The sequence below is a fragment of the Macaca fascicularis genome, chromosome 5, assembly GCF_037993035.2.
Source record: "Macaca fascicularis isolate 582-1 chromosome 5, T2T-MFA8v1.1".
NCBI classification, from domain to species: Eukaryota; Metazoa; Chordata; class Mammalia; order Primates; family Cercopithecidae; genus Macaca; species Macaca fascicularis.
The window spans coordinates 115258924-115280937 of record NC_088379.1 but is presented as its reverse complement, the minus strand read 5'-3'; the positions used below and the strand labels follow the sequence as shown (position 1 = coordinate 115280937).

At 38.8% G+C, this 22014-nt stretch overlaps 2 protein-coding genes across 14 annotated transcripts in view; one reads left to right on the top strand and one right to left on the bottom strand.

Moving 5' to 3' along the window:
* The window catches only part of MCUB (mitochondrial calcium uniporter dominant negative subunit beta), a 129132-nt gene that overhangs the window by 33161 nt on the left and 73957 nt on the right, over nt 1–22014 (bottom strand). For all 7 annotated transcript variants that reach the window (XM_065545317.2, XM_065545319.2, XM_065545320.2 and 4 more), the window contains exons 2-4: nt 13693–13768; nt 12399–12569; nt 8068–8172 (exon numbers count right to left, since the gene is read on the bottom strand). In XM_065545317.2, the coding sequence (XP_065401389.1) occupies nt 8068–8172; nt 12399–12569; nt 13693–13768 (352 nt within the window). The remainder of the gene's footprint in view (nt 1–8067; nt 8173–12398; nt 12570–13692; nt 13769–22014) is intronic.
* CASP6 (caspase 6) overlaps nt 1–22014 on the top strand; it is a 107491-nt gene that overhangs the window by 35236 nt on the left and 50241 nt on the right. For 5 of the 7 annotated variants that reach the window (XR_012435006.1, XR_012435002.1, XR_012435007.1 and 2 more), the window contains exon 6: nt 12448–12523. Coding sequence is in view for 1 of the 7 variants with exons in the window: in XM_074040280.1 (XP_073896381.1) it covers nt 12448–12462 (15 nt within the window). In the remaining 6 variants the exon portion in view is untranslated. Of the gene's footprint in view, nt 1–12447; nt 12597–19912; nt 20075–22014 lie in introns of those variants that run through there. The other 2 variants (XR_012435003.1, XM_074040280.1) reach the window with 2 other exon arrangements.

Below are 22014 nucleotides of genomic sequence, written 5' to 3'. Positions count from 1 at the left end.
ATAAAACTTCACACTAAAGACCTATTCAGTTCAGTTTCTATTGCCTGATACCTCATGTCTAGCTTTCAGCAAAAAATTTAAAGACAAGCTAAAAGGCAAAGAAAAAAACAACAACAGCCAGAGTTTGAGGGGACAAGACAAGCATCAGAACCAGGCTCTGATATGGCAGAAATTTTGGAATTATCGGAGTACGATAGTAAAGCAACTATGATTAAAGGCTCTAATGGAATGAGTATACAATATGCAAGAACAGATAAGTAATGTAAATGGAGAGCTAGAAACTTAGAAAGAACCAAAAGGAATTGCTAGAAATAGAAACCACTGTAACAGAAATGAAGAATGCCTTTGATGGGCTCATCAGTAGACTAGACACTGGGGAGGAAAGAATCAGTCAGCTTGAGGTATGCCAACAGAAACTTCTCAAACTGAAAGTCAAGGAGAAAAAATAATGGGAAAAAAAAATCTAACAAAATATGTAAGAACTGGGACAATTGCACAAGTGTAACTTAGGCATAATGGGACTACCAGAAGAAGGAAAAAAGAGAGAAAGGAAAAGCAGCAATATTTGAACTAATAATGGCTAAGAATTGTCCAAAAGAATATTGGTAATGGCCAAAATGATAGTTTGAGATGGAAAAAAAAGCTCTCTTTAAGAAAGAATTAAGACTTCCAGTTTTCTGGCCGGGCGCGGTGGCTCACACCTGTAATCCCTGCACTTTGGGAGGCCGAGGCGGGCGGATCACGAGGTCAGGAGATCGAGACCATCCTGGCTAACACGGTGAAACCCCGTCTCTACTAAAATACAAAAAATTAGCCGGGCGCGGTGGCGGGCGCCTGTAGTCCCAGCTACTCAGGAGGCTGAGGCAGGAGAATGGCGCGAACCTGGGAGGCGGAGCTTGCAGTGAGCCGAGATGGTGCCACTGCACTCCAGCCTGGGCTACAGAGTGAAGACTCCGCCTCAAAAAAAAAAAAAAAAAAAAAAAAAAGACTTCCAGTTTCCTGTCTGACATAAAAAACTCAAAAGTTGTCACTCCATCCTAACAAGTAATAAATGGCTGAGTACAATGAAAATCAACAACTCTTCTTAGATGCGTAAGAAAACTAAAGTTAGATGGAAAATTGCTGTCCCCAAAATTGAAGAGATAGATAAATACAGACAATGACAACTTAACGAAGCAGAGACTCATGAGCAGAAATCTGCAAAGAATCAGTACCAGGGTAGGAAAACCTGAACTGCAACCGACAAATTGCTGGAGGCTCAGCCTGGACAACTCTTGAAAACACTCCAGGGAGTCCCACAGGTGGGGGCATTCCCACCCTTTTGTGAGTTTCACTTCTGGGAGTTCTACTAGGTACTCACAGTGAAAATTGAAGAAAAATCTCCTCCTTCTGGCAGCAGGAAAGGAAAAGCAGTCATTTTGAAATATGCCAGAGAATTCTGTTCTTTCTTTCTTTTTTTTTTTTTTTTTTTTTTTTTGGTGAGACGGAGTCTCACTCTGTTGCCCAGGCTGGAGTTCAGTGACATGATCTTAGCTCACTGCAGCTTCCGCCTCTCGGGTTCAAGTGATTCTCCTGCCTCAGCCTCCCGAGTAGCTGCGATTACAGGCGCCTGCCACCATGCCCAGCTAATTTTTCTGTTTTTAGTAGAGACAGGGTTTCACCATGTTGGCAGGCTGATCTCGAACTCCTGACCTAGTGATCCCCCCTCCCTCGGCCTCCCAAAGTGCTAGGATTAAAAGCGTGAGCCACCGTGCCTGGCCAAATTCTGTTATTTTTAACAAGGACTGTCCACAAGGTAAATTATTTTCCCAGAGCTTAACTAATTGGGATTTCATTACAGCTTAGTTAACCTAGGGGAAAAGAAAAACTCAACTTCAGCACCCTGTAACCATCCTATCCCACCTAAGGCGGTGGAGGGTGGGGGAAGCACTGAGAAGCACTTGTGAAGTTCACAGTCCAGGGGTACAGGCTCACTGAAAGACTGAGACCTAATCCCCTTAATCACAGGACTACAGAACACTTCCCCTCCATACCTTACTTTATCACTATATTATAAAAGGCTTATTTACTGCCGTTCCCTTTATCCAGTATATCATATCCAGCTTTTAACACAAAATTACAAGACTTACTAAAAGGCAAAAAACACAGTTTGAACAGACAGAATAAGCATCAGAACGAAAGCCAGACATGGCAGGAACGTTGGAATTATCAGACTAGCAACTTGAAATAACTACAAATAATATGCTAAGGAATCTACTAGAAAAAGTAGATAACATGCAAGAACAGATGGGTAATGTAAGAAGACAGATGGAAATTCTAAGAAAGAATTCAAATAAAATGCTAGAGATGAAAAGCATTGTAACGGAAAGGAAGAATGCCTTTAATGGGCTTGTTAGTAGATGAAACACAGCTGAAGAAAGAATCGCTGAGCTTAAGGATATTTCATTAGAAACTTTCAAAACTGGTAAGCAAAGAGAAAAAAGACTGGGAAAAAAAAAATAACCAGAACAGAATATTCAAGAACTTTAGGACAACTACAAAAGGAATAACATGTATGTAATGAAAATACTAGAAGGAGCCGGGCGCGGTGGCTCACGCCTGTAATCCCAGCACTTTGGGAGGCCGAGGCGGGCGGATCACGAGGTCAGGAGATCGAGACCATCCTGGCTAACACGGTGAAACCCCCGTCTCTACTAAAAAAAAAATACCAAAAAAAACTAGCCGGGCGAGGTGGCGGTCGTCTGTGGTCCCAGCTATTCGGGAGGCTGAGGCAGGAGAATGGCGTGAACCCGGGAGGCGGAGCTTGCAGTGAGCTGAGATCCGGCCACTGCACTCCAGCCTGGGCGACAGAGCGAGACTCTGTCTCAAAAAAAAAAAAAAAAAAAAAGAAAATACTAGAAGGAGAAGAAAGGAAGGAACAGAAGAATTATTTGATTAAAGACTGAGAATTCCCCCGAAACTAATGTCAGATAGCAAACCACAGATCCAGGAAGCTCAGAGAACACCAAGCAGAACAAACGCCAAGAGAAAACTACACATAGGTATATCGTTTTCAAAGTGCAGAAAAGCAAAGATAAAGAAAATAATTCTTAAAGAAGCCAGGGACAGCGGGGGAACCCTTAGCTATAGCAGAGAAAAAACGAAATTAAACCTGACTTCTCTGAAATCATGCAAGCAAGAAGTGGGATAAAATATTTAGTGTTGAGAGGCAAAAAAAAAAAAAAAAAAAAAAAAAGGCCTAAAATTTGGTACCCTGTGAAATTATTCTTCAAAAGTAAAGGAGAAACAAAGATATTTTCAAACAAAATTTAGTGAATTTGTTGCTAGCAGGCCTGCCTTGCAAGAAATATTAAAAGAAGTTCTTCAGAGAAAAGCAAGATGATAAAGGTTGGAAATTTAGCTCTACAGAAAGAAAGAGAATCAGAGAGGGAATAGTAGAGGTAAAATAAAAACCTTTATTTTTATTATTTTTAATTGATCTACTAGATAACAGTCAGTTCAAAAGAATAATGCTAACACTGGTTTTCACTATGTATGCTTGGTATACCTATGCTTACGAATCACTGAAATGAACGACAGCCGTGAGACAAGGGGCATGAGGGAGGAATTGGGATTTTTTTTATAATAAGGTATTTGCACAGCCGTGAAGCAGTATAATGTTATTTGAAACTGAACTTGCAATAGTTGTAAATGTATATCGCAAACTCTTAGGCAACCACTAAAAAAAGAAGTATAAATAATATGCTGGAAAAGGAGAGAAAATGAAATATACAGAATGCTCAATTAAAAACCAAAAAAGGCAGAAAAAATGTAGAAGACAAAAACAGGAAAAAAAACCCAACAATGGCAACAAATAGAAAACAGTAGCAAATACGGTAGATATTATGTATATCAGTAATCAATTTGAATGTCAATGGCCTAAATGAACCAATCAAAAGATAGAGCTTGTCAGAGTGGATCAAAAAACCAGATCCAACTATGTATTGTCTATAAGAAACCCACTTTAAATATGAAGACACATATAGATGAAAAGCAAAGGGATGAAGAAAGATATACTATGCTAACACTAATAAAAAGAAAGCTGAAATAGCTATATTAATTTCAGGCAAAACAGACATTAGAGCAAGGAAAGCTACCAGGAGTAAAGGGAGACATTACATAATAATAAAAGGCCAATTCTCCAAGAAGACATAACAGTTCTTAATGTGTATGCTCCTAACACAGCATCAAAGTTCATGAGGCAAAACAAAAACTAATAGAACTACAAGAAGAAACAGATGAATTCACGTTTACAGTTGCAGACTTCAACATTCCTCTGTTAGAAATGGACAGATCTGCCGAGCAGAAAATCAGGAGGTATACAGTTGAACTCAATAGCACCATCAATCAACTGAGATAAATGTGACATCTATAGACTATCCAAAAACAGCAAAATACACATTCTCAAGTTCACATGCAACATCTCATTAAGAGAGATCACACTGAAGGCTATAAAACTCACATGAGTAAATGTAAAAAAAGAAAAATACAATGTATGCTTTCGGATCTCAGGGGAATTAAAATAAAAATCAATAACCCAAAGATAGCTGGAAAATCCCAAAATACTTAGACATGGGTCAAAGAAGAAATCACAAGAAAAAAATTTAAAATATTTTAAAATAAATGAAAATACAACTTATCAAAATTTATGGAAGGCACTGAAAGCAATGCTCAGAGGGGAATCTATAGCATTGAATACATATAATAGGAAAGAATAAACATCTAAAATTGGAAAATCTAAACTTATACTTTAAGAAACTAGAGAAAGAGGAGCAAATGAAATGAAAAGCAAGCAAAAGAAAAGAAATAATAAATATTAGAGTAGAAACCAATGAAATCGAGAACAGAAAATCCATAGAGAAAAAAATCAATGATGTTAAAAGCTAGTTCTTTGGGGAAAAAATCAATTAAATTGATAAACTTCTAGCCAGGTTAATCAAGAAAAACAAGAGAGACAACAAGTTATTCATGTTAGAAATGAAATGAGGGCATTTAACTACAGATCCCATGGACATTAAAAGGAAAATAAAGAAATACTATGAACAACTCTATGCCCACAAATTCAATAACCTAGATAAAATAGATTAATTCTCTAAAAGGCACAATCTGTCAAAACTCACACAAAAAGAAATAGACAATCTGCATAAGCCTATACCTATTAAGCAATTGAATCAATAACTAATAAACTTCCAAAACAGAAAGGACCAAGTCCAGATAGATTTCCTTGGTGAATTCTACCAAACATCAAAGGAAGAAACTGTATTAATTCTCTACAATCTCTTTCAGAAGACAGAAGCAGAAGGAATACTTCCTAACTCATTCTATGAGGCCAGCATTACCTTAATACTAAAACCAGACAAAAACACTGTAAGAAAACAAAACCACAGACCAACATCTCTGGTGAATATAGACACAAAAATCCTCAGCAAAATAATAGCAAATAAAATACAACAATGTCTAAAAAGACTGCTACACCACGTCTAAGTGGGATTTATCCAGGTATGCAAGGCTCAATATTTGAATATGAATTCATGGAATCCATCACATCAACAGACTAAGGAAGAAAAATCACATGATCATATCAATAGATGCAGAAAAAGCATTTGACAAAATCCAACACCAATTCACAATGAAGACTCTCAGCAAACCAGGAACACAAGGCAATTTCCTCAACTTGTGAAAGACAATGAGAAAGCAAGTCATAGCCTGGGAGAAAATATTTGCAAAAGACATACCTGATAGAAGACTGTTATCCCAAACATACAAATAGCTCAAAAGAAAATGAACAACCTGGTCACAAAATGGGCAAAGATCTGAAAAGACACCTCAACAAAGAAGACTTAGATGGCAAATAGGCATATGAAGAGATGCTCAACATCGTATGTCATTAAGAAACTGCAAATTAAAACAATGACTACACACCTACTACAGTGGTGAAAATCACACCCAAATCACTGATATCACCAATTGCTGGTAAGGATATGGGGCAACAGGAATTCTCATTCACTGCTGGTGGGAACACAAAATGGTACAGCCACTTTGGAAGACAGCTTGACAGTTTTACACAAAACTAAACACTCTTACAATATGTGCCAGCAATCCTGCTCCTGGGTATTTAACCAAATGATTTGAAAACCTATGTGCAAACAAAAACCGGCACATGTGTGTTTATAGCAGCTTCATTCATAATTGCCAAAACTTGGAAGTATCCCAGATGTCTTTCAGTAGGTGAATGAATAAACTGTGGTACATACAGATAATGAACTATTATTCAGCCCTAAAAGGAAATGAGCTAACAAGCTCTGAAAACACATGAAAGAAACTTAAATGCGTATCACTAAGTGAAATAAGCCAATCTGGCCTTCCTCTTCACTTTCTTCTTTACTACTGCCTCCTATCTCCTCCCTTATCACTCCCTTTTCTTCTCTTTCCTCTCTCTTCCTTTCCCCCTTCTTCTTTCCCCTTGCCTTTCTCCTTTTTCTCTTCCCACTCTCCCGCTTTTTTCACTTCTCTCTCCCACTGTTTAGTATTTTCCCTGTTGTATCCCCTTTCTTAAATATCCTGTTTTCTCTTCCCTAGCTCTCTCATGTCCCTGGCCCTACTCCCATGCGCCCCCACCTCCGCCAAAAAGAAAGAAGTGAATATGAAAAGGCTATACAATCGGCCCTTCTTATTTGTGGGTTCTGCATCCGTGAACTCAACCAACCACGGATTGAAAATATTTGGAAAAAAAATCCAATAAAAATTAACAATACAACAACAACAAAATGAATGAAAAATGAATATAGTATAACAACCATTTACACAGCATTTACACTGTCTTAGGTATTATAAGTAATCTAGAGATTTAAAGTATATGAAGGGAGTATGTAGGTTATATGCACATATAACATTTTATATCAGGGCCTTGAGCATCCTTGAATTTTGGTAGAGTTTGGTAGAGTTTGCCTGGCCCTATTCTGTGTAATTCTTAATGTCATAGTCAGGTTCTTGAAAACTGCAACTTTAAATGAAACGACTATAAGGAAACCAATTTTACCACAGGCTAATTGATATAAGCAAGAGTTAGGTTCTTACAGCATATTTCTGGTCATAAAAACATCACCAAACTTCTAAAGAAAGACCCAAGACACTTTTAATGTTAAACATTAAAATAAATGTAAGCTATATATACATTTAAGAAAGATTAAAACAAGATAATTATTTGCATTATATACATTAATGATGAATACATGTAGTTCTACATTTGTCACAATCCACAGACTGTACACCACCAAGAGTAAACCGTAATGTAAATTATGGACTTTGGGTGACAATGATGTGTTCGTGTGTTCACCAGTTTTAACAAATATACCAGTCTGGTGTGGGATATTGATAGTAAGGGGCGTGGGGTGAAGAGAGCATAAGGAACTCTCTGTACATTCTGCTCGATTTTGCTTTGAACCTAAAACTGCTTTAAATAATACAATTTTTTTTTTAAAAGATTTAAGAGCCATACAACCATATATACTTGAATTCTTGATTTTCAGGTCTACCTCTCTCTTAACCTAATAATATCGGATTAAGCATTTAAGATCCTAAAGTAAAATCTTGAAAGTCTAAAAAGAGTATATGGGACTAAAAGCCCTGCTAGGCAACTGTAGGTGATCACTTATACCCCTGCTGGAAAAGCTTAAACACTGGTTTTCCAAAGGCTTCTTGGTCATCTGATAAATTTAAAAGATTCTTAACATAAACTGTGCTCCCTCTAAAAACCTCACAGCTAAAGGTAAAAGTGAAGATACCAGCCTGGGCAACACAGGGAGACTCAATCCCTAAAAAAACATTAAAAAATTAGCCAGGCATGGTGGTGCATGAGGGCAGTCCCAGCTACTCTGGAGGCTGAGGTGGGAGGATTGTTTGATTCTAGGAGTTTCAGGTTACAGTGAGCTATGATGACGCCACAGTACTTCAGCCTGGGCAACAGAGCAAGTGAGAATGCATCTTAAAAAAAAAAAATGGTAATAGCTGGATAGCTGTGTTTCTTACCTCTCTTTGGACACTGTACATCATATGCTATTTTATTAATGACAAGTTTAAAATCATTCATTAGCAAAATATCCATCAAGGTAGAAGCTGAAATCTTGTTGCCATCTGAAAGAAAAACATCATGCAAGAGTATGTCTTTGTTTTAGAACAGTAAGAACAATTTTCCAACACACAGAAAATTACTAACCCAGGTCTGTACAATATAATAGTGGACATTTACTTTTTGGGGGGTGTCCCCAAACCCAAACCCATTTCCCATTGAGGGGAATCCTCCTTTGTTGCTCTACCTCCCATTTCCTTGGACAAAATGGAACAGGCAGGCACTCCCTCTCCCACCTTGTCAGCTGTGCTGGAATCCAGGTAATACCCTTGCTGAAACTGCATCTGCGGAGGGTCATGCAAAGGTTCAGGGGAGGTGGAAACCCTTCACAGCAAGGCCAGAGCAGTGGCGGGTGACAGTGTTGGGGGTGGGGTGGAGTGTAGGCAGCAGAGCCCATCAGGTGGTTCCTGGGCTAACCTGGTCTCTGCTCCTGTCTTCTCTTAGTTCCTGCCCTCTTCTGAGCCTGTCTTCTGTCACTTCCAGCAAGAGAGCCTGTTGACATACTCCTCTGTTTAGCCAGAGTCCATTCTGCTGCTCACAGCCAAGCTTCTTCTGACTGGCACATGCAGGCATAAGGGTGTAACTATTTAAAAGCCTGCCTTTCTCTTTTTAATTATTAGAGGTAACTGATTTGTGGTGGTTACAAATTTAGCCGCTAAATAGCACCACAAGCTATCACCGCATGGGCTCATCTCCCTTTCAAGCTTGAAAAAAATGAAGAGGCAAACTCTCAAGGAGGCAAGGACAATAATGAGCGTTAATTATGCCTAAGAAATACATTGGCATTGTATGGTTTATTTTGTGGAGGGGGAGAGAGGCAGGAGAGATTCTAAGAGTAATTTCAAATATCCTAGGAGTATTTCAGGAAAAAAGAAAGGCTTGAAAAAATGTAACCACAATGTGCTTTGCACAGCTTCTCATAGAGCCTAGTTTTTGTTATATTTTAGAACCAAACTTTAATGTAATCCAGGTGTTAAGAAAGCAAACTCACTGAACAATAAGCAAAAAACTGGTGCTGGGTAGAGGTTTCTTTTTCTATCATTTTCTCTTCAGAATAGTTCACATATAATTACATGAAATTAGGTCCAGGAAAATGCTGGATGTGTATTTTCAAATCCTGGCCTGGCATTCATTTGGCTACATTCAACTGGAGCTATTTTAGCTACATTAATATGTGTGATGACAGGACTAACACTAGTAACATTCCGAAGAAACTGGCTGCTGCCTCCTGTCTGCCTCCCTGTAGTTCTTTTGTTCTAGAAAACTGCAAATCAAGTCTGCACCTGCGTCTGTTCCTAGAATTTGGCTGTTTGGGTTGCTGTTCATCAGTTGCAGTGAGATCATTTTCCAAAAAATTGCCAAATAATTCAACCCACACAATGGGCAAAACTTGACAAGCTTAGAACACTCTTTTCAAGCCCAAATTAAATGCAGGCAAATTCCACCCACAGAGTCTCTTAAAGAAAAAAAAATCAGCAACACACCAATCGCTTTATCTTTCCAAGTGTCATTTAAAAATTTACATGTAAATGACTTTAAACCAGCTACTTAAAATCTTACTATAAAAAGACATCCACTGAATATGATTTCTCAGTTGAAATACTACATTATCCTTTATACAAAGGTATGAATAGCAAAAGACTGATGTGAAACATTTTTAAGCACTAGTGATACAGTGTTAAATTTTTCACGTATTCTTGAGTATCAATTTAAACCCCCATAGGATGTTTGCACTCAGTCCAAAGAGTCCGTTTCCTCTAAGACTTCTATTCTCTTTGTGCTGTTTCAAAGCTACTAACCTTATTTTTAGAAATAAGCAGGGTAAACATCTATCGTTGTTTTAACCTCTCTTACTTAATTCACTTCAATACTAATTGAGCACTTACCACTAGGCAAGTGCTGCTCAGTGCAACCCCTTCTGACTTCCAGGTTTGCATCTGCCTGCCCCTGGAAGCTCAGAGAGGCGGGCCCTGCTCCTGTGGAAAACGCCCATGGACATTCCAGCGTTCCTGTGCCTGGGGGGAACGTGTGTCTAGTTCAAGGATGAAATATTAGGAAGCCCATTGTGCCATAGGGCTAAAACCTTATTCTCTGATCCAGGTTTTAGCAGGAAGAAAGCACCCTTTCCAGCTAAATCTATAGTCCTAACAACAACCTACAGTAAGTGTTTCCTGATCTGCCCTTCCCCACCTCTCAGAACTCCTCCTTTCTCCCAGCTCCCGCCTTTGTGGCCACTGTCTAGTAGGCTTCCACCTCAATGTAGTCTCACTGTTACCCAGGCTGGAGTGCAGTGGTGCCATCTCGGACCACTGCAACCTCCGCCTCCCATATTCAAGCTATTCTCCTGCCTCTGCCGCTTGAGTGTAGTTGGGATTACAGGTATGCAACACAATACCTGGCTAATTTTTGTATTATTAGCAGAGAAGGGGTTTTGGTATGTTGGCCAGGCTAGTTTCAAACCCCTGACCTCAGGTGATCCACCCACCTCGGCCTCCCAAAGTGCTGGGATTACAGGCGTGAGCCACTGCGTGTGGCCCAGAGCTCTCCTCCCTCTACATGACTTCCTCCCTCATTTCCCCCAGGTCTTTGTGCAAATGTAATCTTATCAAGCCCACTCCTGCCCACACACATCTTCCACACTCTGCTTTATTTTTCTTCATAACATTTATTACTTAACATAATACATAATTTATCTTGTTTTTTTCTCCTCCTAAATATAAGTTCCATAAGGGCAGGAGTTTTTATGCCTTTTGTTCTTTGCACTACCTCTAGCATACAGAACAGTGCCTGACATATATTAGGTGCTCAATAAATATTTGTTGAATGAATCAATTAATCTCCATTTTCCAACTTCTCTATCTATCCTTTAATTAATTTGGAACTTGGATAGGGAAAAAGTATGTTTATTTCCCTTTCAAAACTGCAGTGGTAATCGTGAACTTAAATAACTTTATTCTAAGTATTTAATATCATAATAAAATAATGCAAATTAATTTATCTACATTTGCAGCTGCTATAGTGGGATAGGGTAAATAATTCTTTATTCTATTTAGAAGCAGTTGGTCTAAGACCATTTTAGACTATGAGAACATAAAAGCTGTATTCTACAGTTTAAATGTCTAAATGATGACATACTTCTGGTTTTTTTTTTTTTTTTTTTTTGAGACGGAGTCTCGCTCTGTCGCCCAGGCTGGAGTGCGGTGGCCGGATCTCAGCTCACTGCAAGCTCCGCCTCCCGGGTTCACGCCATTCTCCTGCCTCAGCCTCCCGAGTAGCTGGGACTACAGGCGCCCGCCACCTCGCCCAGCTAGTTTTTTGTATTTTTTAGTAGAGACGGGGTTTCACCGTGTTAGCCAGGATGGTCTCGATCTCCTGACCTCGTGATCCGCCCGCCTCGGCCTCCCAAAGTGCTGGGATTACAGGCTTGAGCCACCATGCCCGGCCATACTTCTGGTTTTTTAAAAAATGTATATTCTTCCTAAGAACTAATTCTTCCAAAAAATATACTGGACTGTAATTGCTTTATAACAGTGGTGAATACATGTTTTGTGTACTTTAATTATTCACTGGCTTATTTTAATAATTAAAACTGTACTTTGTTTTCTAATTATTCAGATTTTGCTGAGAATTGCACACTAATGCCTGTGCCACTAAGATTTTCTCATGAAAATCCTTTAAGGCTACGTTTATAAAATAAGTAACTGAAATTTACATTAAATTTATTTCGTTAATTTTTCATTCAATGAAGTTAAAACAGTTTTTTTTTTTTTTTCTTGGGATGGAGTTTCGCTCTTGCTGCCCAGGCTGGAGTGCAATGGTGCGATCACAGCTCACTGCAACCTCTGCCTCCTGGGTTCAAGCGATTCTCCTGCCTCAGCCTCCCAAGTAGCTGAGATTACAGGTATGCACCACCACTGGTGGCTAATTTTGTATTTTTAGTAGAGACAGGGTTTCTCCATGTTGGTTAGGCTGGTCTCAAACTCCTGACCTCAGGTGATCTGCCTGACTCGGCTTCCCAAAAGTGCTGGGATTACAGGCATGAGCCACCACGCCAGGCCAAAACAGTTTTTTAAATAGTGTTGATGCACAAAAATGAAAGAATAAAGACCAACCATTTATTATCTAATAAATTAAACAATGTTACTTCCTTCTAGAAAAGTAAAGAACCAAACAAGAGTTCAGGAGAGACAGAAACCCTGGGACAAAACTGTAAAATTATATACATATCTACCTGCTGTGAAGATGGCTGCAGTTTTGATGCCCTTATCTTCATTTTGTAGGTCCTGAAGGAATGAACCAACTGTTGACAACATTGGTTTCACTACAAATTGACAACGTTCTTTTCTAGATGGCAAGGTAAGTGTTACCAAGGGAAGGCCATGTCTATAATTAACTGTTATTTCTGTTAAGGAAAAAAAGAAAAAATAAATGGGTAAAATTTACTTTAAAAAAAAAAACATAAATGCAAGAATTCTAGAAGGAATGCTCAAACATGAAATTCACATACCTCTGAAGTCCTATAAAAATTTGTATTGCTCCAATCATGCCTTCATTATACTACAGTTTACATATTCCCTACCATTCTATAACATTTTAGTGTAGCATGTACCACACTATTATCTCTTAAAGTCTTCCCAGGTGGCCGGCATGGTGCCTCATGCCTGTAATCCCAGCACTTTGGGAGGCTCAGATGAGTGGACTGCCTCAGCCCAGAAGTTTGAGAGTTGTCTGGGCAACATGGCAAAACCCCATCTCTATAACATATACAAAAATTAATCTGGTATGGTGGTGTACGCCTGTAGTTGCAGTTACTTAAGAGGCTGAGCTGGGACGATGGCTTCAGCCTGGGAAGCAGAAGTTGCAGTGAGCCAAGATCATGCCACTGCACTCCGGCCTGAGTGACAGAGCTAGACCCTGATTAAATGAAAAAGAAAAAGAAAAAGAAAAAAAGTCTTCCCAGGTAAACACTTAAGTTCTACTTTTCTTGAGAACAGAAACTATTTCTTGTTGTTGTTTTTTTTTTTCTTTTTGAGACAGGGTCTCTCACTCTGTTGCCCAAACTGGAGTGGCACAATCATGGCTCACGCAGCCTCTACCTCCTGGGCTCAAGCAATCTTCCCACCTCAGCCTCTTGGGTAGCTGGGACTATAGGCATGTGCCACCACACCTGGCTAATTTTTGTATTTTTTGTAGAGATGGGGTTTTGCTTTGTTGGCCAGGCTGGTCCCAAACTCCTGAGTTGAAGGGATGTGCCTGCCTTGGCTTCCCAAAGTGCTGGGATTATAGGCCACCATGCCCACCCAACTATTTCTTATCATCTCTAACTCCTCTGATTGCTGAGGTGGGAATTTGACAAAAGACAGCAGCTCTATTATGGGAGCACAAAAAGGTGGAAGTGAACCCAATCAGGGTGGGGTGGGATGGGGATAGTGTAAGAAAAGTCTATTCTGCTCAAAACTCGCAGGTCTTTATTTGGAAGAAAGGGAAACAATTAACATATGAATCAAATAAATAAGAAAGCTTACCATCAGGTGGCACCACGGTACTATAATGGTGAGACTGGTAGTATTTCACATTTCCACACAGCTTCACATACAAAACCTACAAGAAGGAAAGATTAATTTGTTTTTTAATAAAAAGAGTGGGAAAGATGAAATAAGTGTCTTTATTTTACCATAAGATTCTTTTTAATACTATATGAAAAGCACAATGAAAAACTCAACTTGTCATGCATCCCCAGGGTGAGCCCTTGGCAAGCTCCCTGAACCTTCCTGGCTGTATGCCTGCCTGCTACTGTGTATGCTATAGCAGTAGCACACTAGGACGGGATCCCCAAATTGGGGTATGAGGTCACCTGAAAATCCTAGAGTTCTGTGAGAATTTTTACTTTCAGTACTTCCTTTCAGGTAATAATCTAAAACAAATGGATGTAGCTAGTCTAGATACATGCTTCTCAATATGCGGTCCCCAGACCAGAAGCATCTTGCGGCTAATTAATAATGTAGAATCAGGCCGGGCACGGTGGCTCAGGCATGTAATTCCAGGACTTTGGGAGGCCAAGGCAGGCGAATCACCTGAGGTTGGGAGTTCAAGACCAGCCTGACCAACATGGAGAAACCCCGTCTCCACTAAAAATACAAAATTAGCCGGGCTTGGTGGAGCATGCCTGTAATCCTAGCTACTCGCAAGGCTGAGGCAGGAGAATCGCTTGAACCCGGGAGGCGGAGGATGTGGTAAGCCAAGATCCCGTCATTGCACTCCAGCCTGGGCAACAAGAACAAAACTCTATCTTAAAAAAAAAAAAAAAATGCAGAATCACAGATTCAGACAAGACTTACTGAATTCCAGTCTGCATTTTAACAAGATCCTCAGGTGATTCACATGTACATTAGAGTTTGAAAAACACTGCTCTAGATCTGTGCTGTCCAATATGGTAGACACTTGTTAAATGTGGTTATTTAAATTAGTTTAAATTATGTACAGGTGGGACACGATGGCTCATGCCTATAATCCTAGAACTTTGGGAGGCTGAAGCAGGAGGATTGCTTGAGCTCAGGAGTTCAAGACCAGCCTGGCCGACATAGTGAGACCCTATCTCCTATAAACAGCAACCACAAAAAAATTATGTACACAAACATTCAGAACCTCAATCACCTTTGCCACATTTCAAGTGCTCAAAAGCTCCCTATGCCTACTGACTATCTCACTAAAAAGCAAAAGCGCAGGAATAGAATATTTCTATCATCACAGAAAGTTCTATTGGACAGCAGTGCTGAGTCTACAACATCTAAATGGCCACCTCACCATGGAACGTGTTTTGTGGGCTTGCACTGGTGTTTGTGTTTACACAATTGCATTGGTGCTTAATGAAGACCTAATAATATCATGGTGCAGCGTGTGAACAAAGATATTGTGGGAGTAGAAAGAATAGGCATTGGGGAATTGGTTCATAGGCATTTGGAACTCAAAAGGACTTGCACCAGAGAAATTAGTACCAAAGTCACAACATGGTGGCTGTATCATACTGATCCAGATTTTTAAATGCATCACCTTACAGTAGTTTATTAACAATAAGTTTGCCAGTAATTGTGCAAAGAATAATTATTTTATAAACTGCGTTTTTAAATTTTTCAGGATTTGAGGGTACACTATTAAAATAATAAATCAGTGGTTAAAAGTGTGTTCACTGTTTCGCCGGGCGCGGTGGCTCAAGCCTGTAATCCCAGCACTTTGGGAGGCCAAGACGGGCGGATCACGAGGTCAGGAGATCGAGACCATCCTGGCTAACATGGTGAAACCCGTCTCTACTAAAAAAATACAAAAGAACTAGCCGGGCGAGGTGGCGGGCGCCTGTAGTCCCAGCTACTCTGGAGGCTGAGGCAGGAGAATGGCGTGAACCCAGGAGGCGCAGCTTGCAGTGAGCCAAGATCCGGTCACTGCGCTCCAGCCTGGGTGACAGAGCGAGACTCCATCTCAAAAAAAAAAAAAAGTGTGTTCACTGTTTCAAAAAATAAAGATGCCACTGACCCAAATGAGGCTCCATTATGCTCAAAATTAAAAGAATCTCATCAATAAGTGAAACAAAACATTCAAATACATATTTTAGTATTAAACACAACATAGGCAATAAATGTCAACACAACATCATCTTTTACATTAAGACTAGTACCTCAGAATGTGACTATACTTTAAAGAGGTTATTAAGTTAAAATGAGATCATTAGTGTAGGCCCCAATCCGACATAACTGGTGTCTTTACAAGAAGAGGTGATTTGAACAGACATGCACACCCAGAGGGAAGACTGTGTGAGGACACAGGGAGAAGACAACCATGTACAAAACAGCCATGTACAAGCCAAGGAGAAGGTTTCAGAAGAAAACAACTGAGCCAACACCTTGAACTTTAACTTCTGGCCTACAGAAGGGTGGTGAGGAGGGTTTATAAACAGTGGAGGGCAATTAGTGTGGGTATCATAACCTGAATGGGATGAAAAGGGCCTCTGCATGGGAAACAGGCTCAAAAAAAAAGTTGGAGCCCAACTGGGGTAAGAAAGCCATCTCTGCAGGGGAAGGAGTGGTAGTGGATATGAGAGACTGTCACATGCAGAAGAAAAAAAATATATCAAGAATAATGGAAGCCAGATTTATCCTCTCCAAGCATGGAACTACAATTATGGAAAGGGACTAGAATAAACCCTGTAGTGTTAGATTGGAGCTGGAAGTACTGGTGTGAATTCATGGTTTTTAATATGTAAAATTATAAAGAAATATAATTAAATAAAATTAAATATAAAAATTTTAAAAGATGCAGATGTTTAATGTACGTGTGTATATAAGTATAGAAATGTAAATTTTACATATTTATGTTTTTATACTGACATATATATGTATACATATATTCTCTCTGAGAGAGCCTATGAGCAGTGACACTCCTAATAATAAACATCTAGCATCTAGATCTTGGCACCAAATACTATGCTTACCTAAGAGGAAGCAAGGCTCCTTGGAGAAATGGCTAATTCTAGGGCTGGGCATGGATAAGGACAAAATGAACCTAGAGCATCTCGCTGTACTAGAAAGCAAGGAAGTACTCAATGGATGATGGGAGACTTATCAAAAGAACCCAGAAGGCAGGTCGAAGGGCATCCCTATGGTCAAATCTGGAACAATTTTTAGCATTAAATAACGATAGTAATAAATTATAATCCATTAAAGAAGATAGGAAACCATGAGTGTATTCTGACATAATTAAGTGAATAAATTTAAAGTTTAATAAGGAATGAGAATGCCTTCACACAAAAGCATCAATCCAAAGGAAAAATAGTAACTTTAAAGGGAAGAAGCCTGGCAGATACTATCTTAAATGATCAAAAGTAATATTATCAGTAATGGGGCAAGTTGAAATCATGCAATGAGAATACATGGGACACTTTTGATATATTTCCAACAAAGATGCTATATAATCCGAAGCAAATTACAAGGAAATACCAGACAAACCCAGAGGCATTCTACAAAATAACTGTAATCTTTAAAAGAGTCAAATCATGAATGTCAAAGAATGTTGTACTGATCCAGAGTGGAGGAGACATGACAACTAAATTAAACTATGATTCTGAACTTCTGCCAATAAAGAACATTATTGGAAAAATTGGCAAGATTTTAATGAGGTCTAAAAATTAGATGGTGGTAATGTATTAACATTAATTTTCCAATTTTGATGGTTGTTTGTCGTTAAGTTGGAGAATGTTCTTATGTTTCAGGGAAACTGGCATCAGATTCGCAATGTATTCTCAAATAGTTCACAAACAAAATAGTCTTCCTACTGCGGCCACAACTTTCTGTATGTTTGAGACTGTTTCAAAATCATACAATTCTGAGAGACTGGTAGGCCAGGGTAAAAAAATTAATAATTCAAAAACAATAGGTTTAGAAAAACATCAAAGTTACCATGTACAGAGATAAGTGATTAATAACAAAGCGTCAAATATTAAACCTTTTTTGCATGCCAGTAGGAAACTATGGTTACTTGGGAAATTGAAAATAAAAAAATTTTTTAAAGCAAAGAAACTCCTGTACAAGTTTTTATTTAGAAACCCCAAGAATATTGACAATCCTCAGACATGTTAGTAAAGCTTAAAAGAGAAACTGCCATACCCTGCAACAACCCTTTTTAGAGGGTTATTATTAAAATTCTGAGAATCTTACACAAACCCATCACACATGCAGAGCTGAATTTCAAGAATGACTCACCAAAACTCAGGTCTTCGTTTTAGTTTACACCTCACCTCAAACCCATCTTGGGAAGCCTACCATTTTGTATCAAGGGGGATTTAATAGTTTTGAACAAACAAATGGTATGAACCAAATCTGTTGCATTTTCATTTAATCCAGTTAGCTGGGCTGCCCCTCTATACCACACCTGGGTTCAGATTCCCCAAATCAGGCCCCCGGCTTCTCAAATCTAAGGATTCTCAGGATGAATCCTTAGATTTAAGAAGTATGAGTCCTAGCTGGACACAGTGGCTCATGCGTGTAATCCCAACACTTTGGAAGGCTGAGGTGGGAAGATTACTTGAGCCCAGGGGTTCAAGACTAGCCTGGACAACAAGATGAAACCGTATTTCTATTTTTATTTTAAAAAATCATAATAAATAAATGAGTCCAAAGCAGGAAAAATGAAATTAACTCTGTCCCTGACACAATGTGATGAAACTGCAGAACCCCAGAAACAAAAAATTCTTACAACACCTGAAAAAAAAGAGGTTGCCTACAAAGGAAAACAATTAAATTTACATAAGGTGAATTAATAGAGATTAGAGGCAAAGGAATATCTTCAAAGTTCTGAGAGGAAATAACAACCAACCTTGAATTCTATAGCCAGATAAGCTACCATTTTGAACAAAACTGAGACTGAGAGACTAAAACACATTTACTGAAAGCATTTTGTAGGAAAAAGGAAATCAAAGAAAGCTTACACACCACAGGATGTAAAATTAAATGAAGAGAGAAACAAAGTGTGTACTTCCAAACCAATAGAGATAAAAGAGTATAAAAAAAATTTAGCCAAATTATGAGAAGACAAGAAAGGAGAAAGAAAATGAGCAAAGGAAAATCAGGATGAACAGAATGCACAGAGTAAGGTGATACACAGATATCCACATTTGTCTGAAATCACAATAAATGTAAACAGATTAAACTCTCAGAAGGACAGAAGTTGTTGGATTTATAACACAGACTGAGAGTTTAACTACTCATAGGCTTTCATTGAAGGCACTACTCTAAGCTGTAGTGAACAAAATGTAACAGGAACAAGGAATAAGAATGCATGAGAAATTCTGATCAAGGAAATTGGTAAAATATATGCATAAAATATATGCATATGTGTCACTTATTATCAGTGTGAGAAGATTAAATAAGATACCACATGTAAAATGAATAGAAATGTAAAATGAATAAAATGAATAGAAACTCCATCATTTTCAATGTTGTTTTCTGTGTCACTTAATATAGAGTACTTTTGCACTCCACAGAAACAAGAAATTCTTGTGTGAGGCAAGAAAAATGGTGCTTTTGGGGTTAGGCTGCTTTGTACACTCCTCAGCTACATAGTTGTTTTGCTTTGAAGCTTGTCTTTGGGTTCATTAGTTCTACATCCTGTGGTGCATCATGATCTTTTGTAGAACCTCACACTGAGCTTCAAGCTTCAATGATTTTTTTTGTTTGTTTGTTTCTCTGTACAAACAAACAAAAAAAAATCAAACTGCTATATAGGAGCTCTCTTTTGATGAACTCTTACTTGCCTCTAGATCTATGTATCTCCCTAACAAAAACTGCATTTTGTAGCACAGACTAGGGGCAGTTATCTTAATTCAGTCTCAGGTACTACATGAATCATCACTGTGAAAATAAATTTTTTCTTCTGGTTTGGATAGTCCAAGAAGAGTAGTTAATCCACAACATGACTGAAACAGAACAGAAACAGGATACGAATAGCATTTGGCTAATACAGAACAGAAACAGAAGTAATACACACAATATTTGGCTAGTAGCCAACAATAACTTCCACCTACTGTAACTTCTCAACCAGCTCCCTCTCAGCTAGGCTGCATTTACATTCCTTCTAAGAACTACGCATTTAAGTCAGTCGTCCCTTCGGAACTAATCTCAGCAGGACGTCTGAAATTACATTCTTGTATACATGTATTTTCCTCCTTCTCTCTCTCCTTCCTTCCATTCCTTTTGACAGGACACTGGTTTTGAAAGCAGATAATGAAGGACTACAACCCAGAGAAAAGATGTTAGACTAATTTTCCTGTCCTACTGTGGTCTGTTAGAAAAAAGATGGAAATATTTGGGTATATTGCCTTAAAAATACATTATTTATAATTAATAAACTTTTTCAACATCATTATGTGAATGCAGTTTCTTAAGATCTGTTTGTAATGGAAATACCTAGTACTTTTTCCTCTAGTTCAGATCACTTATGCCTGGAAGCCTTGTTTTACATGGTTTTCAATAGTATGAAGCTGGTTTTAACAGCTACTATTTCCATCTGCCCAGCACCTCTTCCTTACGCTGTCCCAACAGGTGCGGACACACAATTATGTGGGCCAGGTGCAGTTCTACATCCCTTTTACCATAAGGTGATGGTTCAGTGGCACATTTAAAAGGGTGGGGGCTCCTAACTATTAATACTAGACTGTGGTCACTTATTATCGGTGTGACCTTAGATTACTTAATCTCCATGTGGTCCCTGCATTTCAGTATTCTAGCAATTAAAATATAGTAAATAAATGCGCACATGGATGTTTATAATGGCTTTGTTTATAATTGCCAAAACTTGGAAGCAGGCAATATGTTCTTCTTAATAGGCGAATGAATAAATAAACAATGGTACATCTAAATAATGGAATATTATTCAGCACTAAAATGAAATGAGTTATCAAGCCATGAAAAGACACGGAGGAACCTTAAATGCATATTACTAAGTGAAAGAAGCCAATCTGAAAAGAATCAGACTGTGTGATTCCGACTACATGACATTTTGCAGAAGGCAGAACTGTGGAGACAGTGAAAGGATTAGTGGTTGCCAGGGGTTATGGGAAACACAGGGATGAATAGAGCACAGAGGATTTTTAGGGCAGTGAAACTCTCTCGTATGACACTATAATGTAGACACGTCGCTATATATTTGTCCAACTCCATAGAATGTACAACACCAAGAGTGAATCCTAATGTAAACTATGGACTTTGGGGGATAATGGCATACCAGGGAAGGTTTATAGGTTGTAATAAATGTACCACTCTGGTGCAAAATATTGATAACACCAGAGTTTAAGGGAGTGGAAGTAGACAGTATATGGAAACTCTTAAGAGTTTTCTGCATGGTTTTGCTATGAAATTAAAACTGCTGTAAAAAATGGTCTATTAAAAAACAGTGGGGAGGGATGCTTGCTTTGCCCCACATGCTATTATTTGCCAGCTCTTATTCTATAGTTACTACTTCTATCAATGCCGAGGTTTTGTTTTGTTTTTCATAAATTGATACATAAATACATTTTAATGAAAAAATATGAGAAACAGTAGTGTTTGACTCATAGTTGCTGAGAAGATTAAATAAGATACCACATGTAAAACACTTAGATATACAGAGAGGGAGAGAAGAACATTCCGGACAGAACACCATGTGCTGTGTCCCTGAGGTCTAAGAAACTTGTCATGTTCTAGGAATTGAGGGAGGACCAGTAGGACCAGAGTAAGGTAAGAAAGAAGAGAGGGGAGATGAGATGAGACTGGTATGAGAAGTAGTGTCTAAGTCATGCAGCATCTCATTGGCCACAAGCTTTTATTTTGTTAAAGTGTAATAAGGATTCATTGAAAGGTTTTAAGTAGAAGAATGGAGTGATTCTATTTACATTTTAAAATCACTTTTGCTGCTTTAAAAAGGGCAGCCTAGAGGGCAAGGGTGGAAACCAGTTTAGAAGTTGGCACAATAGATGATGGTGACCTGGCCCAGAGCACTAACAATAAAAATGGAGAGAAGCAGATAAAAGTATGCAGGTAAAACTGGTAGCTTAGTGGAGTCAAGAACAACTCCTGGGTGTGACTTCAGCAACTACGGAGATGGTGAGTCAGTTACTGCATGGGGAAGAGGGGACCAGAGGAAGCCGTTTCATGGGAAAATCAAGAGTTTTGTTCTAGATCAATTTAGTTTCCCATGTCCGTGATTACGTAAGGGTAGATGTTAGTCAAGTATCTGGATATTCTACTCTGGACCTCAGGAAAGGTCTGAGCTAGAAAGCTGAGGGGCTGGAGACAGAAACCAGGTGGTGGTATGCTGAAGAGTGA